The sequence below is a fragment of the Tamandua tetradactyla genome, chromosome 23 (genome assembly GCF_023851605.1).
Source record: "Tamandua tetradactyla isolate mTamTet1 chromosome 23, mTamTet1.pri, whole genome shotgun sequence".
In the NCBI taxonomy this organism is placed as follows: domain Eukaryota; kingdom Metazoa; phylum Chordata; class Mammalia; order Pilosa; family Myrmecophagidae; genus Tamandua; species Tamandua tetradactyla.
Window position 1 is genome coordinate 55,071,272 of NC_135349.1, and position 22,453 is coordinate 55,093,724.

At 38.3% G+C, this 22,453-nt stretch overlaps 1 protein-coding gene across 19 annotated transcripts in view; it reads right to left on the minus strand.

Moving 5' to 3' along the window:
• LOC143667661 (ATP-binding cassette sub-family A member 17-like) overlaps positions 1-22,453 on the minus strand; it is a 234,298-nt gene that overhangs the window by 91,698 nt on the left and 120,147 nt on the right. For 16 of the 19 annotated variants that reach the window (XM_077142129.1, XM_077142118.1, XM_077142128.1 and 13 more), the window contains 4 exons: positions 21,367-21,522; positions 20,888-21,098; positions 18,802-18,952; positions 1,535-1,633 (listed from right to left, as the gene is read on the minus strand). In XM_077142129.1, coding sequence (XP_076998244.1) covers positions 1,535-1,633; positions 18,802-18,952; positions 20,888-21,098; positions 21,367-21,522 — 617 coding nt within the window. The remainder of the gene's footprint in view (positions 1-1,534; positions 1,634-18,801; positions 18,953-20,887; positions 21,099-21,366; positions 21,523-22,453) is intronic. The other 3 variants (XM_077142122.1, XM_077142127.1, XM_077142123.1) reach the window with 3 other exon arrangements.

Below are 22,453 nucleotides of genomic sequence, written 5' to 3' on the forward strand. Positions count from 1 at the left end.
CCAGAGAGAAGGGAGAGACCAGCAGATGCTGCCATGTGCTTTACTATGTGACAGAGGAGTCCAGGATTGCCAACAGTCAGTCTTCAGGAAGAAAGCATCATCTTGATGAAGACTTGGCCTCAAAACTGTAAGCTTGTAAGCTAATAAATTCCAATTGTTAAAAGCCATTCCATTTCATGGTACATTGCTTTCAGTAGCTTAGAAACTAAAACAAGCCCCAGACTGGAAACAATCGAAATGCTCATCATCAGTAGAGTGGATAAAGAAAGCAAGGGATAGTCATATAACAAAATAGCAATGAAAAATAAACAAATAACTCATATACATATTATTAAAGATGAATCTCATAAACAATGTTTCAGTAAAGAAGCAGATAAATAAAAATCATACTGTATGCTTTTATTTATATAAAATTCCCTAAAAAAGGTTAATCTATGTTAAAGTCAGAAAAGTGTTATATTTGAGTAGTAGAAAAGAGGTAGCAATCAGAGGGGGCACATGAAGGATATTATTTCTTGACCTGGATGATTATCCATGTGTTTAATTTGTGATATTACACTGAGCAGTAGGCTTAATATTTTCATCTTTCTGTATGTTTGCTATACTTCAATAAAAATATATTTATTTTTAAAAACTCAATGGAAGTGTTTGAAGACAAGACACATCTAAAGAGAGAATCAATGATCTGGGTGATAGATAAGAAGGTATTATATAGTATGCAACTCAGGGAGAAAAAGAATTTGAAAATAAAAATGAGAAGTTAAGAGCCACATAGGACAGAGATTGAGAAGGTCTAATATATGTCTAGTTGGTGTTCCAAAAAGACAGAATAAAATTGATCAGAGGTACTGTGTGAACAGATAAAGGCAGAACACTCTAAAATTCATGGAAGACATCAATCCATAGCCAGAGGTCCATCAAGTCCCAAGTATTTAAAAAGAAAACCATAAGAATGAAAGTTTTCTGAGAAACAAGAGGAAAGAACACAGTAAATATGTACACGAATCTAAATGATCACTGGCTTTCTCAAACAGAAATAATAATAAGAAGTAATCAATCCAAAAAAGTAAAAAAAAAAAAAAAAGCCACATAAAATAGACAGCACTAGTAGAAAATATTTTTTAAATGATAGGTATAAATTCAAATATTTATAAATAATACTTGTAAATGGATTGCATGTTCCAGTTAAAGGACAAATATTGCCGTACTGGATAAAATGTTCTGATACCACTGTTTCTGATACCACTCTCTGGCTAGTGTAACTCACTTATCAGTTTACATGCAATACCTAATCAACACCTTCCTAAAATTGAGCTACAAAATACTACCTTCCTAAAATTTCATCCCGGGCCCTTGACACTCAAATTGCTTAGCGGATGAATCAAGTAATTCCAGTTACCCTGCCTTGGGAATTCCTTTTAAATGAGATAAACTCTCACTGCTTAAACCAGCAGGGTTGAGGGTATCTGCTTCTTCTACTGAAAAACATTCCAAATGATAAATTCTTGGTGTCTACAGTTTTATATTTGCTTACCGAATGAAGACATCTTCCATAGTGGTGACAGAGGCCCCAAAGCTGGCGATGCCCAGCTCTCTCTGCCTCACTTCCAAGTCAGTAAAAAGAGATTCAAACCTGGAAGGAAAACATTGTTTTATTCCTGAAAAACAGAAAATGGATTCCTCATTATCATCTTGGATGCAGTAGAAAAATAATGGGCCTTGGAGTCAGGCAGATATCTGTTCAAATCCCAATTTTGTCATTTTCTACCTGTGTAACTTGGGACAAGTTAATTAACTTCTGTGAACTTGATTTCTCACTTGAACAAACAGGTAATACAATTTACTTCAAAAGGTTTCTGTAAAGAATAAACACACAACAGGATACACCTTTTTCTCAAGTGCTCATGCATCATTCTCAAAGATAGACCATATGCTGGGTCACAAAGCAAGTCTCAACAAATTTAAAAAGATTGAAATCATACACAACACTTTCTCGGATCATAAAGGAATGAAGTTGGAAATCAATAATAGGCAGAGTGCCAGAAAATTCACACATACGTGGAGACTCAACAACACACTCTTAAACAACCAGTGGGTCAAGGAAGAAATTACAAGAGAAATTAGTAAATATCTCGAGGCGAATGAAAATGAAAACACAACATATCAAAACCTATGGGACGCAGCAAAGGCAGTGCTAAGAGGGAAATTTATTGCCCTAAATACCTATATCAGAAAAGAAGAAAGGGCAAAAATTCAGGAATTAACTGTTCACTTGGAAGAACTGGAGAAAGAACAGCAAACTAACCCCAAAGCAAGCAAAAGGAAAGAAATAACAAAGATTAGAGCAGAAATAAATGAAATTGAGAACATGAAAACAATAGAGAAAATCAATAAGACCAGAAGTTGGTTCTATGAGAAAATCAACAAGATTGATGGGCCCTTAGCAAGATTGACAAAAAGAAGAAGAGAGAGGACGCAAATAAATAAGATCAGAAATGGAAGAGGAGACATAACCACAGACCTCACAGAAATAAAGGAGGTAATAACAGGATACTATGAACAACTTTACGCTAATAAATACAACAATGAAGATGAAATGGACAAATTCCTAGAAAGGCATGAACAACCAACTTTGACTCAAGAAGAAATAGATGACCTCAACAAACCAATCACAAGTAAAGAAATTGAATCAGTCATTCAAAAGCTTCCCAAAAAGAAAAGTCCAGGACCAGACGGCTTCACATGTGAATTCTACCAAACATTCCAGAAAGAATTAGTACCAACTCTGCTCAAACTCTTCAAAAAAACTGAAGTGGAGGGAAAGCTACCTAATTCATTCTATGAAGCCAACATCACCCTCATACCAAAACCAGGCAAAGATATTACAAAAAAAGAAAACTACAGACCAACCTCTCTAATGAATATAGATGCAAAAATCCTCAACAAAATTCTAGCAAATCGAATCCAGCAACACATTAAAAGAATTATACATCATGAACAAGTAGGATTCATCCCAGGTATGCAAGGATGGTTCAACATAAGAAAATCAATTAATGTAATACACCATATCAACAAATCAAAGCAGAAAAATCACATGATCATCTCAATTGATGCAGAGAAGGCATTTGACAAGATTCAACATCCTTTCCTGTTGAAAACACTTCAAAGGATAGGAATACAAGGGAACTTCCTTAAAATGATAGAGGGAATATATGAAAAACCTACAGCTAATATCATCCTCAATGGGGAAAAATGGAAAACTTTCCCCCTAAGATCAGGAACAAGACAAGGATGTCCATTATCACCACTATTATTCAACATCGTGTTGGAGGTTTTAGCCAGAGCAATTAGACAAGAAAAAGAAATACAAGGCATCAAAATTGGAAAGGAAGAAGTAAAACTATCACTGTTTGCAGACGATATGATACTATACGTCGAAATACCGGAAAAATCCACAGCAAAACTACTAGAGCTAATAAATGAGTACAGCAAAGTAGCAGGTTACAAGATCAACATTCAAAAATCTGTAGTGTTTCTATACACTAGCAATGAACAAGCTGAGGGGGAAATCAAGAAACGAATTCCATTTACAATTGCAACTAAAAGAATAAAATACTTAGGAATAAATTTAACTAAAGAGACAAAAGACCTATATAAAGAAAACTACAAAAAACTGTTAAAAGAAATCACAGAAGACCTAAATAGATGGAAGGGCATACCGTGTTCATGGATTGAAAGACTAAATATTGTTAAGATGTCAATTCTACCTAAATTGATTTATAGATTCAACGAAATACCAATCAAAATCCCAACAACTTATTTTTCAGAAATAGAAAAACCAATAAGCAAATTTATCTGGAAGGGCAGGGTGCCCCAAATTGCTAAAAGTATCTTGAGGGAAAAAAACGAAGCTGGAGGTCTCACGCTGCCTGACTTTAAGGCATATTATGAAGCCACAGTGGTCAAAACAGCATGGTACTGGCATAAAGATAAATATATCGACCAAAGGAATCGAATAGAGTGCTCAGATATAGACCCTCTCATCTATGGACATTTGATCTTTGATAAGGCAGTCAAGCCAACTCACCTGGGAAAGAACAGTCTCTTCAATAAATGGTGCCTAGAGAACTGGATATTCATATGCAAAAGAATGAAAGAGGACCCGTATCTCACACCCTATACAAAAGTTAACTCAAAATGGATCAAAGATCTAAACATTAGGTCTAAGACCATAAATCAGTTAGAGGAAAATGTAGGGAGATATCTTATGAATCTTACAATTGGAGGCAGTTTTATGGACCTTAAACCTAAAGCAAGAGCACTGAAGAAAGAAATAAATGGGAGCTCCTCAAAATTAAACACTTTTGTGCATCAAAGAACTTCATCAAGAAAGTAGAAAGACAGCCTACACAATGGGAGACAATATTTGGAAACAATATATCAAATAAAGGTCTAGTATCCAGAATTTATAAAGAGATTGTTCAACTCAACAACAAAAAGACAACCAACCCAATTACAAGATGGGAAAAAGACTTGAACAGACACATCTCAGAAGAGGAAATACAAATGGCCAAAAGGCACATGAAGAGATGCTCAATGTCCCTGGCCATTAGAGAAATGCAAATCAAAACCACAATGAGATATCATCTCACACCCACCAGAATGGCCATTATCAACAAAACAGAAAATGACAAGTGCTGGAGAGGATGCGGTGAAAGAGGCACACTTATCCACTGTTGGTGGGAATGTCAAATGGTGCAACCACTGTGGAAGGCAGTTTGGCGGTTCCTCAAAAAGCTGAATATAGAATTGCCATACGACCCAGCAATACCATTGCTAGGTATCTACTCAAAGGACTTAAGGGCAAAGACACAAACGGACATCTGCACACCAATGTTTATAGCAGCATTATTTACAATTGCAAGGAGATGGAAACAGCCAAAATGTCCATCAACAGACGAGTGGCTAAACAAACTGTGGTATATACATACGATGGAATATTATGCAGTTTTAAGACAGAATAAACTTATGAAGCATGTAATAACATGGATGGACCTAGAGAATATTATGCTGAGTGAGACTAGCCAAAAACTAAAGGACAAATACTGTATGGTCCCACTGATGTGAACCGACATTAGAGAATAAACTTGGAATATGTCATTGGTAACAGAGACCATCAGGAGTTAGAAATAGGGTAAGATAATGGGTAATTGGAGCTGAAGGGATACAGACTGTGTAACAGGACTGGATACAAAAACTCAAAAATGGACAGCACGATACTACATAATTGTAATGTAATTATGTTAAAACATTGAATGAAGCTGCATCTGAGCTATAGTTTTTTTTTGTTTTTTTATATATATATATTTTTATTTTTTATTTTTATTTTTTCTCTCTATTATCATTTTATTTCTTTTTCTGTTGTCTTTCTATTTCTTTTTCTAAATTGATGCAAATGTACTAAGAAATGATGATCATACATCTATGTGATGATATTAAGAATTACTGATTGTATATGTAGAATGGAATGATTTCTAAATGTTGTGTTAGTTAATTTTTTTATTAATAAAATAAAGAATAAACACATACCTAATATATACTTAGACTTTTTAGTATCAAAGTAAATATTAATTAATTTCTTAGCTTTTGAGCAAAAAGAAATGACAATACTATTTTGGGACAGCCAATGCCAGGGATCTTTTATGTGTATTAACTCTGTTAATTGTTTCAACAGCTGTTTGAGAGGCTAAACAACTTCTCTGAGATCACACATCCAGAAGTAGCAGAGCCAGGATTCAAACTCAGGATATGTATCTCCAGAGACAGTGCTTTGAACTGTTACTCTAAATAAAGGAATTAATTCTTTATAGTTTGTTAATGTAGAACCTTTCTTCCTATAAGCCTTCCACTTTTCTGAACTGCATGTGGCTTTTTTTATTGATATTTAAGAAATCCACAGCAATCTTTTACAATGGAAGTCTCTATTCTCTCTCACAGTAGCAGAGAACATAGCAAAATTTGTTTTCATAGTGAATGGATTTACAGCAGAAATTGTAAGCAATGAACGTGGATATTTAGTTGAGGGTATTTCCAAAAAAAATTTGGAGGGACAGCACAGCCTGTGAGAGGAGTGGGATAAACTGAGGACTGACCTGCTAAGCACAAAGGATCCAACAATTGATGATCTGGAAAATTCTCAGCCTATTCAAATAACATGTTCTGAAACTAGAGCAAGAACCAATTCTATCAGGTTCCTTGTTGGGTTCTTTGAAGATGAGCCCTGAGAGAACAGGGCACCATATGAGTACAGCTGAACTACCCTTTGCTAAAGAGATTAGGTGTATGACATATGGATCCAGTTAGGCATCTCAGAAGAAGTCAGGACGGGAAATGCAGTTATCCAGGAAGAATCTGTGAAAGATTCCTTTATTTGTGAATAAAATCTTTGAAGATCCAATTTTGGGTGAGGCCAAATTGAATCAGGGTGGGCCTTAACCGAAATGGCTGGAGTCCCTGTAAGGCAGAGGAAGTTTGGATCGAGTCAGTCAGAGAAGCTGGGAGTCAGCAGAAGCCAGGAAAGCAAACACAAGGAGAAAGAGGGATTACCATGACATGGAGAGCTGCCAGTACCAGAACCTTCTCAACTCCAGTAGGAAGAATGGCCTTGTGGACATCTTGATTTTGGACTTCTAGCTTCCAAATTGTGAGCTAATGAGTCCTTGTAGTTTAAGCCAACCCATGGTGTGGTATTTGTCACAGTAGCTCTGGCAAACTAAGATACTGTGTAATGTGTTTTTGAGGTACACTTGTGATGCTGTATATATCGATACCTCATTAAATCATAGAGTAATTCAGTTGAAGGAATATTCCACAATTTGTTTATCTTTTCTCCTGTTTATTGACATTTGGATTATTTCCAAGTTGGATGTGGATGAATAAATCTGCTATCCATATTCTTGTACATGTTCTTTTTCTTGAGATACATTTTTATTTCTCTTGGGTAACACAGTAGAGAAAAGATAACTGCAGATTCTTTGCTATTTTTCCCACTGAGAGGTGAACCTTAACTCCCATTCTCTTTTAACAGTGCTGTCATTAGTGACTTGCCTGACCAAGAAGATGTGATAGAAGTGATAGAGGTTTTGTCAGAAGAGGCCTTCAGATTTCTGCATTAGTTTCTCTGAGAGCCCTAAGCCACCATGCAAGAAGTCTGATTACTCTGAATCCCCTGTGGTGTGGAGGACACATGTAGGTGATCTGGTCAACAGTCCCACCTGAGCCCAGCCTTCTCACAGTCCCTGACAAGGCACCAGATGTGGTGAAACCGTCTTGGAACCTCCAGACAAATAATTACCAGATAATATTTTATCAAAGATTTTTGTGTCTATGTTTATGAGGAATATTACTCTATAATATTCTGTCATGTCTTTTTTTTGCATTGGTAGGCACTGGGAATTGAGCCCGGGTCTTCAGCATGGCAGGTGAGAACACTGCTTGCTGAGTCACCATGGCCTGCCCTGTCATGTCTTTTTCAGGTTTTGGTATCAAGAGTCATGCTGGCTCTTAAAATTAGTTGGGAAGGGTTCCCTTCTTCTATACTTTCTAAAAGTTTGGAATTATTTGTTTCTTCAATGTTTGTTAGTGTCTGGAGTTTTCTTATCTGAAAAATTTTTTAATTGCAAATTCAATTTCATTAATAGATATGTGGTTATTCAGATTTTCTATATCATTCTGTTAGTTTGGGTAAGTTGTGTTTTTCAAGGAAGCAGCCCATTTTATCTAAGTTGCCTTATTTATTCAAGATATTTTTAAAGTTTTATAACCCTAGGCTTTGCAATGATAGCAATTGATTTATTTCCAATGATAATCTGTATGTTTTCTTTTTCTTTAATGGTGGGTGGGGGTAACAATTTTATTAATCTTTTCAATAAACAACTGCTGACTTCTACATTTTTCTCTATTGTTTCATTTCCTGCTTCATCATTTTCTCTCATATTTATTAGTTCCTCCCTTCTATTTATGATAGACTTAATTTTTTCTTGCCTTTTTAAACCTTCTTACACCTTGGAAACTTAGTTGATTTTAAGCCTTTTCTCTTTTTAAATGTAAGTTTTAAAAAGCTTTAAGCACTGCTTCAGAAGCATCTGAAAACTTTTGGTATGTTGAGCTTTTATCAAAATTTAGTGCAAAAAATTTCAGGGAATGGTGAGAAAGGGGGAAAATTCAACTTCTCCAAGTTGAGTTCTTGATATTCTCACAAGCAATGCAGACAACCAAAGCTATAGGCTGAGCTCCCAATCTTGGAGTTTGTTCATATGAAACTTAACCCTAAAAAGGATAGGTCAAGCCTATTTAAAATTAGGCCTAAGAGTCACCCCCAAGAGAACCTCTTTTGTTGCTCAGATGTGGCCTCTCTCTCAGCCAAAAGGACAAGCAAACTCACCACCCTCCCCCTGTCTACGTGGGACATGACTTCCAGGGGTGTGGACCTTCCTGGTAACATGGGACAGAAATCCTAGACTGAGCTGGGACTCAGCATCAAGGGATTGAGAAAACCTTCTCGACCAAAAGGGGGAAGAGCAAAATGAGACTAAATAAAGTATCAATGACTGAGAGATTCCAAACAGAGTCGAGAGGTTATCCTGGAGGTTATACTTATGCATTAAATAGATACCACCTTGTTTGTTAGTCAAGATGTAATGGAGAGGCTGGAGGGAACTGCCTGAAAATGTAGAGCTGTGTTCCAGTAGCCTTGTTTCTTGATGATGATTGTATAATGACATAGCTTTCACAGTGTGACTGTGTGATTGTGAAAATCTTGTGTCTGATGCTCCTTTTATCTACCTTAACAACAGACAAGTAAAACATATGGAATAAAAATAATTAATAGGGGGAACAACTGTTAAAATAAATTTAGATTGAAATGCTAGTGATCCATGAAAGGGACGGGTAAGGGGTATGGTATGTATGAATTTTTTTCTGTTGTCTTTTATTTCTTTTTCTGAATTGATGCAAATGTTCTAAGAAATAATCATGATGAATATGCAACTACGTGATGATATTGTGAATTACTGATTATTTGTATAGAATGGAATGATCATAAGTAAGAATGGTTGCATTTGTTATATTTTTTTTTAAATTTTAAATTTTAAAAAATTAAAATTAAAATTTTAAGAAATGCAAAAGAACTACTAATCTATAAATGCAAATAAAAATCAGCAAAATAAAAAGAATGTTTGCATTGTATGTTGATTGATTTTATTAATAAAATTTTTTTTAAATAAACAAATAATGGGGGACAAATGTTAAAATAAATTGAGTAGATTGAAATACTGGTGATCAATGAAAGGGAGTGGTAAGGGGTATAGAAAAAACTAGGAGGAATAAAGGTTAAAATATATTGGGTAGATGGAAAAACTAGCGGTCAATAAGAGGGAGGGGTAAGGGGTATGGTATGTATGAGTTTTTTCTTTTTTCCTTTTTCTTTTTTTTTCTGGAGTGATGCAAATGTTCTAAGAAATGATCATGATGATGAATATACAACTCTGTGGTGATACTGTGAGCCACTGATTATACACCATGTATGGAATGTTCATATGATAAGAATGTTCGTGTTTGTATATTGTTTTGTTTGGTCAATAAAAAAATATATAAAAAAAACAATTTAGTGCAAAACACTTTAAAATTTCTCTTGTGATTTCCTCTCTGCCTCATGAGTTATCCAAAAGTGTGTTGTTGAATTTACACATATTTCTGGATATGTTATTGGATTCAATTACTAATTTGGTTTCATACTAGTAATAGATCATAATCCATATGACTTAAGCCTTTTAATATTTATTTGGACTTATTTTATGGCCCACCATATAATTTACACTGGTAAACATTCCATAGGCACTTGTAATGAATGGATATTCTGCATTTGTGGTGTGTAGTGTAGTGTCTATAAGTGTCAAATAGGCCAAGTTTGATGACAGTGTGAAAAAATATTTTATAGCCTGAATGAATTTCTTGTCTACTTGTTCTATCAGTAAATGAAGGAGGGTGTAAGACTCTCCAATGCTGATTGCGGATTTTTGTACTTCTTCATTTAGTTTCAATAATTTTTACTATATATATTCTGAAACTCTTTCATGAGATAAATAAATTGTTAGTCTTCCTGATTTTTTTTTTTTTTTTTTTTTTTTTTTTTTTTTAAAGGAAAGACAGAGAGAAGGAAGGAAGGATAGAAGGAAGGAAAGGAGGAAGAAAGGGAAACATCTTTTAAACATTTTCTTGTTTTATTGTATTTTGTTTCTCCGTTTTTGTTACATGGGCTGGGGCCGGGAATCGAACCGAGGTCCTCCGGCATAGCAGGCAAGCACTTTGCCCGCTGAGCCACCGCGGCCCGCCCTCTTCCTGATATTTTGATACATCACACTGTAATGTCTATCTTTGGTGGGGTAGCTAGTCTCAACGACGGCCTGACAACTCCTTCACTACCTGTACATGTGGGCCACTCCTTGTATTCGAGAGGTGTTATTCATTTCGATTCCCCTTGAATGTGGCCTAGCCCTGTTCTCTGATCAGTAGAATGTGACAAAGTGATGTTACAGTATTCTTGGGCCCAGACCTTAAGAAAACCAGCAGTGTTTGCTTCCCTCCTTTTGGAACAGTCACTGTTGGGATGTGTCTTCTTGGAACCTAGCTGGCAGGCTATGAGAAGCCACACTGAGAGGCCAAGTGGAAGAGTGCTAAGGGATTTCACCCAGCTGCCCTCGTGAGCAACCAGTTGATAGCCGGCACCATCATCCTAGATATGTAAACGAGTCATCATGGATATTCCAGCCCACATGGAGCCCCAGATGACTGCAGCCTCAGCTAACATTATGTATGGTATAAGAACAGTCCAGCTGAGCCCAGGCAGCCTACAGAAACATAAGAGGTAGTAAAATGATTGTAATTTTAAGCCAGCAAATTTTGGGGTAGTTTGTTATGTGTAATAGACAAATGAAATAGAAACTGGCACCTGAAGCACTCTAAGAAAAACCTAGACTATGTGGAATTGAAAAGGGTCCTAGGTTGTAAGCTCTTACAGCAGTCATACATATATTACATGTCATATATATATAATATATATATACGTAAATATATATTACAAGTTTTTACTGTTATTTCTAAATTCTGAGATACTGAGCTGTTTGTATATAACCTGGTCTTTCCCAGAAACTTCGGATATTTTATGTGATACTTGAAACTCCGAATTAGAGCTCTTAAGCTATGAAAGTCAGCAGCATCCCATTCAGCCACTGTTATAAAAGCTGAAAAAGCAATCAGACTTCATCTAAATATGAATGAAGCTGATCTGGATAGGACTAAGATAATCAGAATACCCTAAGAATGACATTGTTCACATTTTAAAACTTCAAATGCTGTGTGAGACCAAAGAGAGAAATGTTTATTTGGTGCAAAATTTATATTTTGGGTAGCACATTTCCTAAGTTAATTTGTATGGTCAGTTTAGTTGAACACCATAAGTAAATGGAATCTTGAATAGGGCATGTGTGCTATTTTGAAAGGATGTGTGTCCCCTAGAAAAGCCATGTTTTAATCCTAATCTTATTTTGTAAAGGCAGCCGTTCCTTCTAATCCCTATTCAGCATTGTATGTTTGAAACTAATTAGATCATCTCCCTGGAAATGTGCTGTAATCAAGCGTGGTTGTTAAACTGGATTAGGTGACAACATGTCTCCACCCATTTGGTGGGTCTTGATAAATTTCTGGAGTCCTATAAAAGAGGAAACATTTCGGAGAATGAAGGCGATTAGGAGAGAGCAGAGAATGCTGCAGGACCACAAAGCAGACAGTCCATCAGCCCACGACCTTTGGAGATGAAGAAGGAAAACGCCTCCCGGCGAGCTTCACGAAACAGAAAGCCAGGAGAAGAAGCTAGCAGATGACACCGTGTTCACCATGTGCCCTTCCAGATGAGAGAGGAACTCTGACTATGTTCAACATGTGCCTTCCAGATAAGAGAAACTCTGACTGTGTTCACCATGTGCCTTCTCACTTGAGAGAGAAACCCTGAACTTCATTGCCCTTCTTGAACCAAGGTATCTTTCCCTTAATGCCTTTGATTGGACATTTCTATCGAATTGTTTTAATTGGGACATTTTCTTGGCCTTAGAACTGCAAACTAGCAACTTATTAAATTCCCCTTTTTAAAAGCCATTCTGTTTCTGTTATATTGCATTCTGGCAGCTAGCAAACTAGTACAGCATGAGACTTAGTTAGTTTGTCTAGGTTATTATGGTGCCCCGCTATATCCCTGAGTAATTTGGGCAGTGAATAAAGAAATATTTACAAAGTCCCCTTGGGGCACTAGGGAAAAATGAGGAAATATTCAATTTCCCCATTTGCAGAATTTCTCATGTTCTTACAAGCAGTGGAGACAACTGAATCAATATACTGAGACTTCGATCTTGGGGTTCCTGCAAAGGATAAGCTAAGCCTACTTAAAATTAGACCTAAGAGTCAACCCCAGAGAACCTCTTTTGTTGCTCAGATGTGGCCTGTCTCTCTAAATTAAAGTAGCTAGAGAACCCACTGCTCTCCCCTCCTATATGGGGCATGACTCCCAGGTGTGTAAATCTCCCTGGCACCGTAGGACAGAAATCCGTGGATGAGCTGGGACCTATCATCATATGATTGAGAAAGCCTTTTTGACCAAAAGAGGAAGAGAGAAACGAGACAAAATAAAAAGTATTAGTGACTGGCTGAGACATTTCAAACAGTCAAAAGGTTATCCTGGAGATTATTCTTATACATTATATAGATATCCCTTTATGGTTTATGGTGTATTGGAGTGGCTAGAGGGAAGTATCTGAAACTGTTGAACTGTGTTGCAGTAGCCTTGATTCTTGAAGACGATTGTATAATGACATTATTTTTACAATATGATTGTGAAAACCTTGTGTCTGATGCTCCTTTTATCCAGGGTATGGACAAATGAGTAAAAAATATGGATAAAAATAAACAAATAATAAGGCAGACAAAGGTTAAAATAAATTGGGTAGATGGAAATGTTAGTGGTCAATGAGAGGAAGGGGTAAGGGGTATGGTAATGTATGAGTTTTTTCTTTTTTCTTTCTTTTTCTGGAGTGATCCAAATGTTCTAAAAAATGATCATGGTGATGAATACACAACTATGTGATGACACTGTGAGCCACTGATTGCATACCATATTTGGAATGTTTGTATGACAAGATTTATTAATATAAATGTTAAAAACCAAAACAAAACAAAAAAAGAGTAACTATATTCCAAGGAACCACACTTGAGGAACCTCATCTATACCTAGACATGATTTAGATGACAAGATAATGAATCTTAAGTTGATTCTGTAATGGGATGAGATTTTTGGTGGTGGTAGGGGTGTCATGAGAGGGATTAGGGTGTTTTGCATGTGAACATATGGGAAGAACACGAATTTTTGTGGCCAGGGTGTGAATTGTGTTGTGCAAAGATCAACTCCATCAATTCTTCCTTTCCTTCTGTTTTCATGCCTCACGTTAAATCAAGGTATGGAAATTGTTTCCCCTGCTCTTAAATACGGCCTAGACCTTTGACTGATTTGACAAACAGAATGTGAAGAAAAGGGATGTAATAGTATTTCTCAGTCCGGACTTTAAAAGGACTAGTAGTTCTTGCTTCTCTCTCTTGCAACCCTCTTGGGCTGCTCCCTTTTGGAACCTATGCTGTAAGAAGCCTAAACCATATGGAGGGGCCAGGTGGAGAAAAAGCCAAGCTATTCTGTCCAACTATACTCATTAAGCTCCTAGAGGACGTTCATCAAAAACTTTCCAGATGAGGATCCATATCACACACCTTGTTCAAAAATTAACTCAAAATTGATCAAAGACCTAAACATTAGAGCTAAGACCATAAAACTTTTGGAAGAAAATGTAAGGAAATATCTTACAAAATTTGTGATAGGAGGTGGTTTCCTAGTTCATACACCCAAAGCACACATATTGAAGAGAGAAATGGATAAACGGGATCTTCTTAAAATTAACACTTTGGTGCATTAAAGTGTTAATGCATTTTGTCCAGAAAGTAAAAAGGCAGCCTACACAATGGGAGACAATATTTGGAACCACATATCAGATAAGGGTTTAGTATTCAGAATATATAAAGAGATTCTTCAGTTTACCAACAAAACGACAAACAACCCAATTAAAAATGGGCAAAAGACATAAACAGGCACGTCTCAGAAAAGGAATTACAAATGGCTAAAAGGCACATGAAACAATGCTCAACTTCACTGGCTATTAGGGAAATGCAAATCAAAACTACAATGAAATATCAACTCACACCCACCAGAATGGCCATGATTAAACAAACAAACAAAAACCCAGAAAATGACAAGTGCTGGAGAGGATGTGGAGAAAGAGGCACACTTATCCACTGTTGGTGGGAATGTAAAACAGTACAACCATTGTGCGAGGCAGTTTGGCAGTTCCTCAGGAAGCTAAGTATAGAATTGCCATATGATCCAGCAATACAATTGCTGGGTATCTGTTCAGAGGACGTGAGGGCAAAGACACAAATGAAAATATATACATCAATGTTCATAGCAGCATTATTTACAATTACCAAGAGATGGAAACAGCCCAAATGTCCATCAACAGATGAGTGGCTAAACAAGCTGTGATATATACATATGATGGAATATTTTGCAGATGTAAGACAGAATAAAGTCATGAAGGATGTAGCAACATGGATGGACCTTGAGGACGTTATGCTGAGTGAAATTAGCCAAAAACAAAAGAACAAATACTGCATGGTCTCACTGATATTAACTAACATTAACGAGTGAACTTGAGAGTTTAAGTTAAGAACAACAGGTTATCAGGAGATAGAAATAGGGTAGAGATTGGGCAATTGGTGCTGAAGGAATACAGATTGTGCAACAGGACTGACTGTAAAAATTCAGACATGGATAGTACAATGCTACCTGATTATAGCACAATAATTTAAGTACACTGAATGAAGCTGCATATGAGTATGGTTGAGGGAGAAGGGCTCGGGGCATGTATGAAATCAGAAGGTAGGATAGAGGATAAAGACTGAGATGATGTAATTTAGGAATACCTAGAGTATACAATTATGGTGAGTAAATGTTCAAATTAAAAAATGTTTTTGCAGGAGGAAGAACAAAGAAATGTCAGTATTGCAGGGTGTTGAAAATAGATGGTATATGGGAAAAAGTATAATCAATGTAAGCTAGGGTCTATAGTCAACACTATATGCCTCCACTGAATGTAACAAAGGTGTTATGCCAAAACTAAATGTCAACAGATGGGGGCATTGGGAAAGGGGTATGGATTCTTTGTGGAAGAAAGGGAAATGTCTTCAGACAGAGTATGGTGGGGAAGCATGTCTATACACTTGAGCTGGATTGTATGATGTGTGAATAAAACTATTTAAAAATGGTCAGAGAGAAACAAGTACTAGAGAAAATGTGGAGAAAGAAATGTACCTATTCGCTGTCGGTAGGACAATGAGAGGTGTAGCCCTTGGAAAACAGTATGGTAGTTCCACAGGAGGCTAGGGGTGGTTTGGCCATTTGATCCTGAAACCTGCTCCATATATATCTGGAGGTATTGAGTGTGGGGACATGAATGGACATTTACACACTGGTGTTTCTGGTGGCAGTGATCGTGATCCACAATGAATGGAGGTAGCCTAAGGGTACAATGACTGAGGAATGAAAGGGGGAACCATGGTGTATACATATAATGGACTACTGAGCTGGTACAAGAAGGAATGAAATTGTGAGGCATGCAACTAGATGAACGAACCTTAAGATCTGTATGTTGAATGAAATGTCAGGAACAAAAAGAGAAATATTATCATGCCTCAAGTATATGAACTAACTTTAATATATAAACTCGGTGAACTAAAGTTGAGAGCACAGGTTATCAGATTGGGGCTTATGGTAAAGGGTCCTAGACTGTAAGCTCTTAAAGCAGTCACATATATTCAGGAGGTATAATTGTTAATTCTAAATTCTGAGATACTGAGCTGTTTATATACAACCTGGTCTTTCTCAGAAACTTCAGGTATTTATGTGATACCTGGGACTCAGAGTCACATCTCTGAAGCTATGAAAGTCAGCAGTACCCCGTACAGGAATGGCTTAAAAAGTTGAAACAGTGATCAGACTTTGAGGAGAGATATGAATGAAGCTGACCTGGATAGGACTAAGGTATATCAGAATACGGGGTAAAAGATGATAGCGTCTATATCTTAAAACTTCAAGTTCTGTGTGAGACTAAAGGGAGAGATGTATGTTTGGTGCAAAATTTATATTTTGGGTAGTACATTTCCTAATTTAACTTGTATAGTCAGTTTAGTTGAACACTAAGTACAGGGAATCTTGAATAAGACATGAAGTTTTGTTGGTTTGTCCAGGTTAGTATGATATCCTGATAAATCCCAGAGTGATTTGGACAGTGAAAAATATTTGCAGGGTCCCCTTAGGGGAATGGGAAGAAAGGGAGAAAGATTCAACTTTCCCATTTGGAGAACTTCTGATACTTTTGCAAGCTAAGGGGACAACCAAATCAATAGGCTGAGCCCTCAATCTTGGGGTTCACGCCTATGAAACTTATTCCTGCAAAGGATAGGCTAAGCCTATTTAAAATTAGGCCTAGGAATCACCCCCAGAGAACCTCTTTTGTTGCTCAGAGGTGGCCTCTCTCTCTAAGCTGAAGTAGCAAGGGAACTCACTGCCCTCCCCTCCTATATGGGACATGACTCCCAGGGGTGAATCTCTCTGGTAATGTGGAACAGAAATTCCAGGATGATCTGGGATCTGGCATCAAGGGATTGAGAAAAATTTCTTGACCAAAAGGCAGAAGAGAGAAATGAGACAAAATAAAGTGTCAGTGGCTGAGAGAATTCAAATAGAGTTGAGAGGTTAACCTCAAGGTTATTCTTATGCATTACATCGATATCCCTTTTTAGTTTATGGTGTATTTGAGTGGCTAAAGGGAAGTACCTGAAACTGTAGAGCTGTACTCCAGTAGCCTTGTTTCTTGAAGATGATTGTATGAAGATATAACATTTAAAATGTGACTATGTGATTGTGAAAACCTTGTGTCTGATGCTCCCTTTATCTAGGATACGGACAGATGAGTAAAGAATATGGATAAAAAAATAAACACATAACAGGGGAAACAAAGGTTAAAATATATTGGGTAGATGGAAATACTAGTGATCAATGAGAGGGAGGGGTAAGGGATATGGTATGTGTTCTAGTTTGCTAGTTGCCAGAATGCGATATACCAGAAGCAGAATAGCTTTTCAAAAAGGGAATTTAATAAGTTGCTAGTTTATAGTTCTAAGGCCAAGAAAATGTCCCAATTAAAACAAGTCTATAGAATGTCCAATCTAAGGCATCCAGGGAAAGATGCCTAGGTTCAAGAAGGCCAATGATGTCCAGGGTTTCTCTCTTGGCTGGAAGGGCACATGGTGAAGTCCGCTAGCTTTCTCTTCTAGTTTCTTGCTTATGAAGCAACCTTGGAGGAGTTTTCCTTCTTCATCTTCAAAAGTCGCTGGCTGGTGGACTCTCTGCTTTGTGGTTCTGTGGTGTTCTATGCTCTCTCAGAATCTTGTGGCTTTCTCTCATGTTGTTCTCTAGCTTTTTCCAAAGTGCTTCTTCTTTTAAAGGATTCCAGTATAACCAATCAACACCCACCTAGAATGGGTGGAGACACATCTCCATCTAATGAAGTTTAATACACACACTTGATTGAGTCACATCTCCATGGAGATAAGCTAATTAAAGTTTCCAACATACAGTACTGAATAGGGATTAGAAGAAACCATTGCTCCCACAAGGTTGATTAGGATTAAAACTAAGCTTTTCTAGGGTACAGAACCCTTTTCAAACTGGCACAGTAGGTATGAGTTTTTTCTTTTTATTTCTTTTTCTGGAATGATGCAAATGTTCGAAGAAATGATCATGTTGATGAATACACAACTATGTGCTGATATTATAAGCCAATGATTGTACACCACATATAGAACGTTTGTATATTAAGAATGTTGTGTTTGTCTGTTGTTTTGTCAATAAAAATAGTTTAAAAAGTTATTTATCCAGATTATGCTACTCTGTTGATAGCAATAACTCAGTATAGAGAAAAATTGATAAGGCAGATGAAAGAGGGAATGTTAAACAAGTTGAGGGACAGGATTCTGATAAGTGGAGAATCACTCTCTCAGCTGTTACAAAATTGAAAAAGAAAGGCAAAAAAAAAAAAAAAGAATGCAGAAGAAAGCAGGTTCGTTGATTTGGGAAAGGGATATAATAGAGCTACTGCTTGATGGTCTTTATTTTCTAAATGAAGATAAGATTCCATCTGAGAGGGACATCAGAGGACACACGAGAAGAAAGTGCTGTGAACCTGAGGTCTAAAATAATTAATTTAAAATAAGTATAATCTTCATTTGAACCCAGTAATGTGAGTACAGGTAATTAGAGTTCATACCATAAAGGGCCCCTGCGAGCTCTATGAAAGAATCTGGACATCAACCTGGGGGAAACTGGGAACCAGAAATGGCTTTCAAGGAGGGAGGCAACATAATCAGAAGGCTGAATTTGAAAGCTCACTCTGATTGTGGTGTGGTATCTTACAGGAAGTGGCAGTGCCAAAGGCGTACTGGGCCTGGACTCTGACATCACAGAGCACCCATGACACAGGTGGGAACACTCAATACATGCAAACAATTATTCCAGGCCTCCTGGGTCCATACCTGTGCACGTTCTCTTTAGGAAGTACAAATGTTACTTCTTCTCCAGTGTCATCCTCTAAAACTGCATCTGGTATGTGATCATAAATCAGATGAGAAATCTTCTCTATGTTACAATGGGATTCTTTCACTAAAGTCATATAATATCCTGCACCTGAAACACCATTTAAAGACCATGAAACAGTTTTACTCTTTACACTTTTCTTCTTGGGCTACATTTAACTTTTGATAGCTTAGATTGGAACAGCTCCATGGAAAACAAAGAGCCCCATGGGGTCAAATTTAAACCACCATTAACTCCCCTCTGAGGCCTCTTGATGCTATTCTTGAGTCTTGTCTTCTGCTCCATAATTGGGAGTTGATACTGGAAAATTTGATGATATTGGCAAAATACAAAAAGGCTGCATTAAGGGCAACCATCCCTTTAAGTGATAACTAATCCGAGGAAGTAAAAACTTATTAGGGAGAGGTCTTGGATATTGAGGTTAAGAACAAAGATATTGTATAATTAAACTATGCTTTTGAGCAAACATATCTCGCGGCATTCTAAATATTAGTAACAACTTTACTCTGATGCTGGAAATTTATTCATTCAGCAAACATTTCTTGAGTTGCTATGATGTAAGAGGGACTGTCACATCACAGTACTGAGAACATAACAAGGTAAGACAGAACTATTTACGGGATACTAGGCAGGAGCCAGTTAGGGAGCACTGGGAGTGCACTGTTAACAGGATGGTGAGGGAAGGCCTGGATAAGAATGCCATCTCTTCTTAAGGGTCTGAAAAGAGCTGAGTGGAGACCTGGGGAAGAGCATGCTCAGCAAATGCACACGAGTGGGCCCGGCAGGCCAGACCACCAGGAGGCCTGTGCTGCAGGGGCTGAGGGTGGAAGAGGAAGAACACTAGGAAAAGAGGTCGGGGTGACCGGCCACGACAAGAAGGCCTTATAGACTATGCTAAGACTTATGCTTTTACTCTGAGTGGGAGGGGAGCTCACTGGAGGGTGCCAAACAGAAGAGTGGCATCCACTTACATTGTAACACACGAATTCTGGCAAGGCTGAGAGCAGAGTGAGGAAATGCACAAGCAGGAGCAGGGAGGTAGATTAGAAAGTGATTGTAATAATCCAGGTGGGAGGAGACAGTGACTAGGTACTAGCAAGCAGTTAGAGGTGGTGAGAAATGGACATATCTGGACAGATCTTGAAGATAAGGCCAACAGGGTTTATAAATGGATCAGATATGAGCTGTGAGAGAAATGAGATTAGGAAGGCTGCAAAGGTTTTGGCTAAGCTCCTCCTGGAAGAATGGAGTTGCAAATTCTGAGAAGAGGAAGTCTGCTAGAGGAGAAAGGTTGGGTAGAGAGCTGGAGCTCAGCTTGCTCTGGCTTTAGATAAGTCTGAGATGCCAATTCAATGTCAAAGTGGAGTTATGGAATGGGCAGTTGGCTATATAAATTTAGAGTTCACAAAGAGGTCTATGGTAGAGATACAGATATCTATGTTCAGAGAAGGTATAGAGCCACAGAACTGGATAAGATCACTAGGATCATAAGGAGAGAGAACAGAGAAAGAAATGCCTGATGTACTTCAACATTTAGAGGTAGGAGTGATATAAAAAATCAGAGACACAGAAGTAAAACCAAGAGCACAAGGGGTCTGGGAAAACAAGTAAATAGTATTTAAAACTATTTTAAAGATCACAGTCCGTTTCTAGAAATAATCTTCACTTGTATAGTGCTTTCTTGAACAGCTCAGAGTACTATAAACTAAATTGGCCCACTCGATGAAGGGACTGTAAATTGGCAGAATGGGAAGTCAAACACTGGGCTTTGACTTAAGTCTGTGAGATTCTTTTCTATTCATTCCTTCTTCAAACCCACTCTCCCTGGGAACTGTGGTACACATACCCAGGTGTTACCTAAGAGGAAGTTTAGAAACAATCTCTCCATGCCTAATGCCAGGGATCCTCGTGAAACACAACAGTGGACAGTTTTCTTGATCATTTGGGGCTGGTGGTATTGACCCTGCAATGCAGTAAAGGGCAGATGCCCACCCTACCCTACCCCCTGCCCCCTGCCCTGCTCACCGTATTTCTTCTTGAGGAACAGCGAGGACCCGCAGCACTGCAGCTCGCCCTTGGCCATGATGGCGATGCGGTCCCCCAGCAGGTCAGCCTCGTCCATGAAGTGTGTGGTCAGCAGGATGGTGCGGTCACCTTTCTGCTGCTGCAGAAGGTCCCAGATGGCCCTCCTGGAGATAGCATCCATGCCAGAGGTGGGCTCGTCCAGCATCAACACCTGAGGATGACGGAGAGGCCTCGGGAGGCGTGGCAGAGTCGCGCCCCCACCCAGCCTGGCTGCTCGGGTCAGGGGGCTTCCCAGCTGCCGCATGTCCCAGGAGGACACCGCAGGGCTGCCTGCACCAGACTTCCAACCTGCGGCATCCAGGGCTGAGGGGGTTGGGCTGCAACTAAGGCCAGCCAAGCCACCCTGGCGCTGGGTTTGCTGGTCAGGGCAGGGCCTCCCCTGCCCTGTGCTTGCAGAAGCCTGGCCCTGCTGCCCCTACCTTGGAGCCTGCTATGAGGGCGATTCCAATGGAGAGCTTGCGCCTCATGCCCCCACTCAGGAACCTGCTCCTAGAGTTCTGCTTGTCCTCCAGGTTGAGGACACGCAGCATCTGCTGGACTTCTTCAGGGCACTTCTGGTGGGGTAATCCTTTCAGCTAGAACAGCAGGAGAACCAGAGAGATCAGGATGGAGGCTGGCCCCACCCAACAAGCATTTTGCTTGTACATACTTAAAATACACAGAAGACAAATGCATTATAAACTTATAACTTTTGGGAAAAGGAATGCATTACTTCTGCATATAAATATATGACATTAAAAAGCAAATACAGCAGCATTTTAATAGGGTTATACACCACAACTAAGGGTGAGTTATTCCAGGTGTAATGGTTAGGTTCTGGTGTCAACTTGGTCAAATATTATGCCCAGCTCTCTTGTTAGGCAAGCAATGGCCTAAACATTACTCCAAGAATATTTGTGGTTGGTTGATAAACCAGAAGGCTGGTGTATTAAATCATTAGTCGTTGACTGTATCTGTGGCTGATCACATCTGCAATCAACTAAGATGTGCCTCCCACGATGAGATAATCCAATCAGTTGCACGCTTTTAAAGAAGAAGAGACTCTTTCACTGCTTCGTTAGCCTGCAAGCCTCTCCTGTGAAATTCATCCAGACCCTTCATCAGAGCTGCCAGGTTCATAGCCTGTCCAATGGATTTTGTACTCTTCCATTCCCATGGCTATGTGAGACACCTTTATAAATCTCATATTTATAGATCTCTCCTGTTGGTTCTGTTTTTCTCCAGAACTCTGACTAACACATCAGGAATGCAAGGTGGGCTCAACATATGAAATTCAATCAATGTAATCCACCATATTTTATAAAATGAAGTAAAAAACCACATGATCATCTCAATAGATGCAGAAAAAGCATCTGACAAACTCCAAGACCTTTGCATGGTAAAAACATTCAACAAAATAGAAATAAAAAGGAATTTCCTCAGGTGATAAGAGGCATCTATGTAAGACAGACATCTAAAATCAACTTAATGGTGAAAGTCTGAAAGCTTTGTCCCTGAGACCAGAAC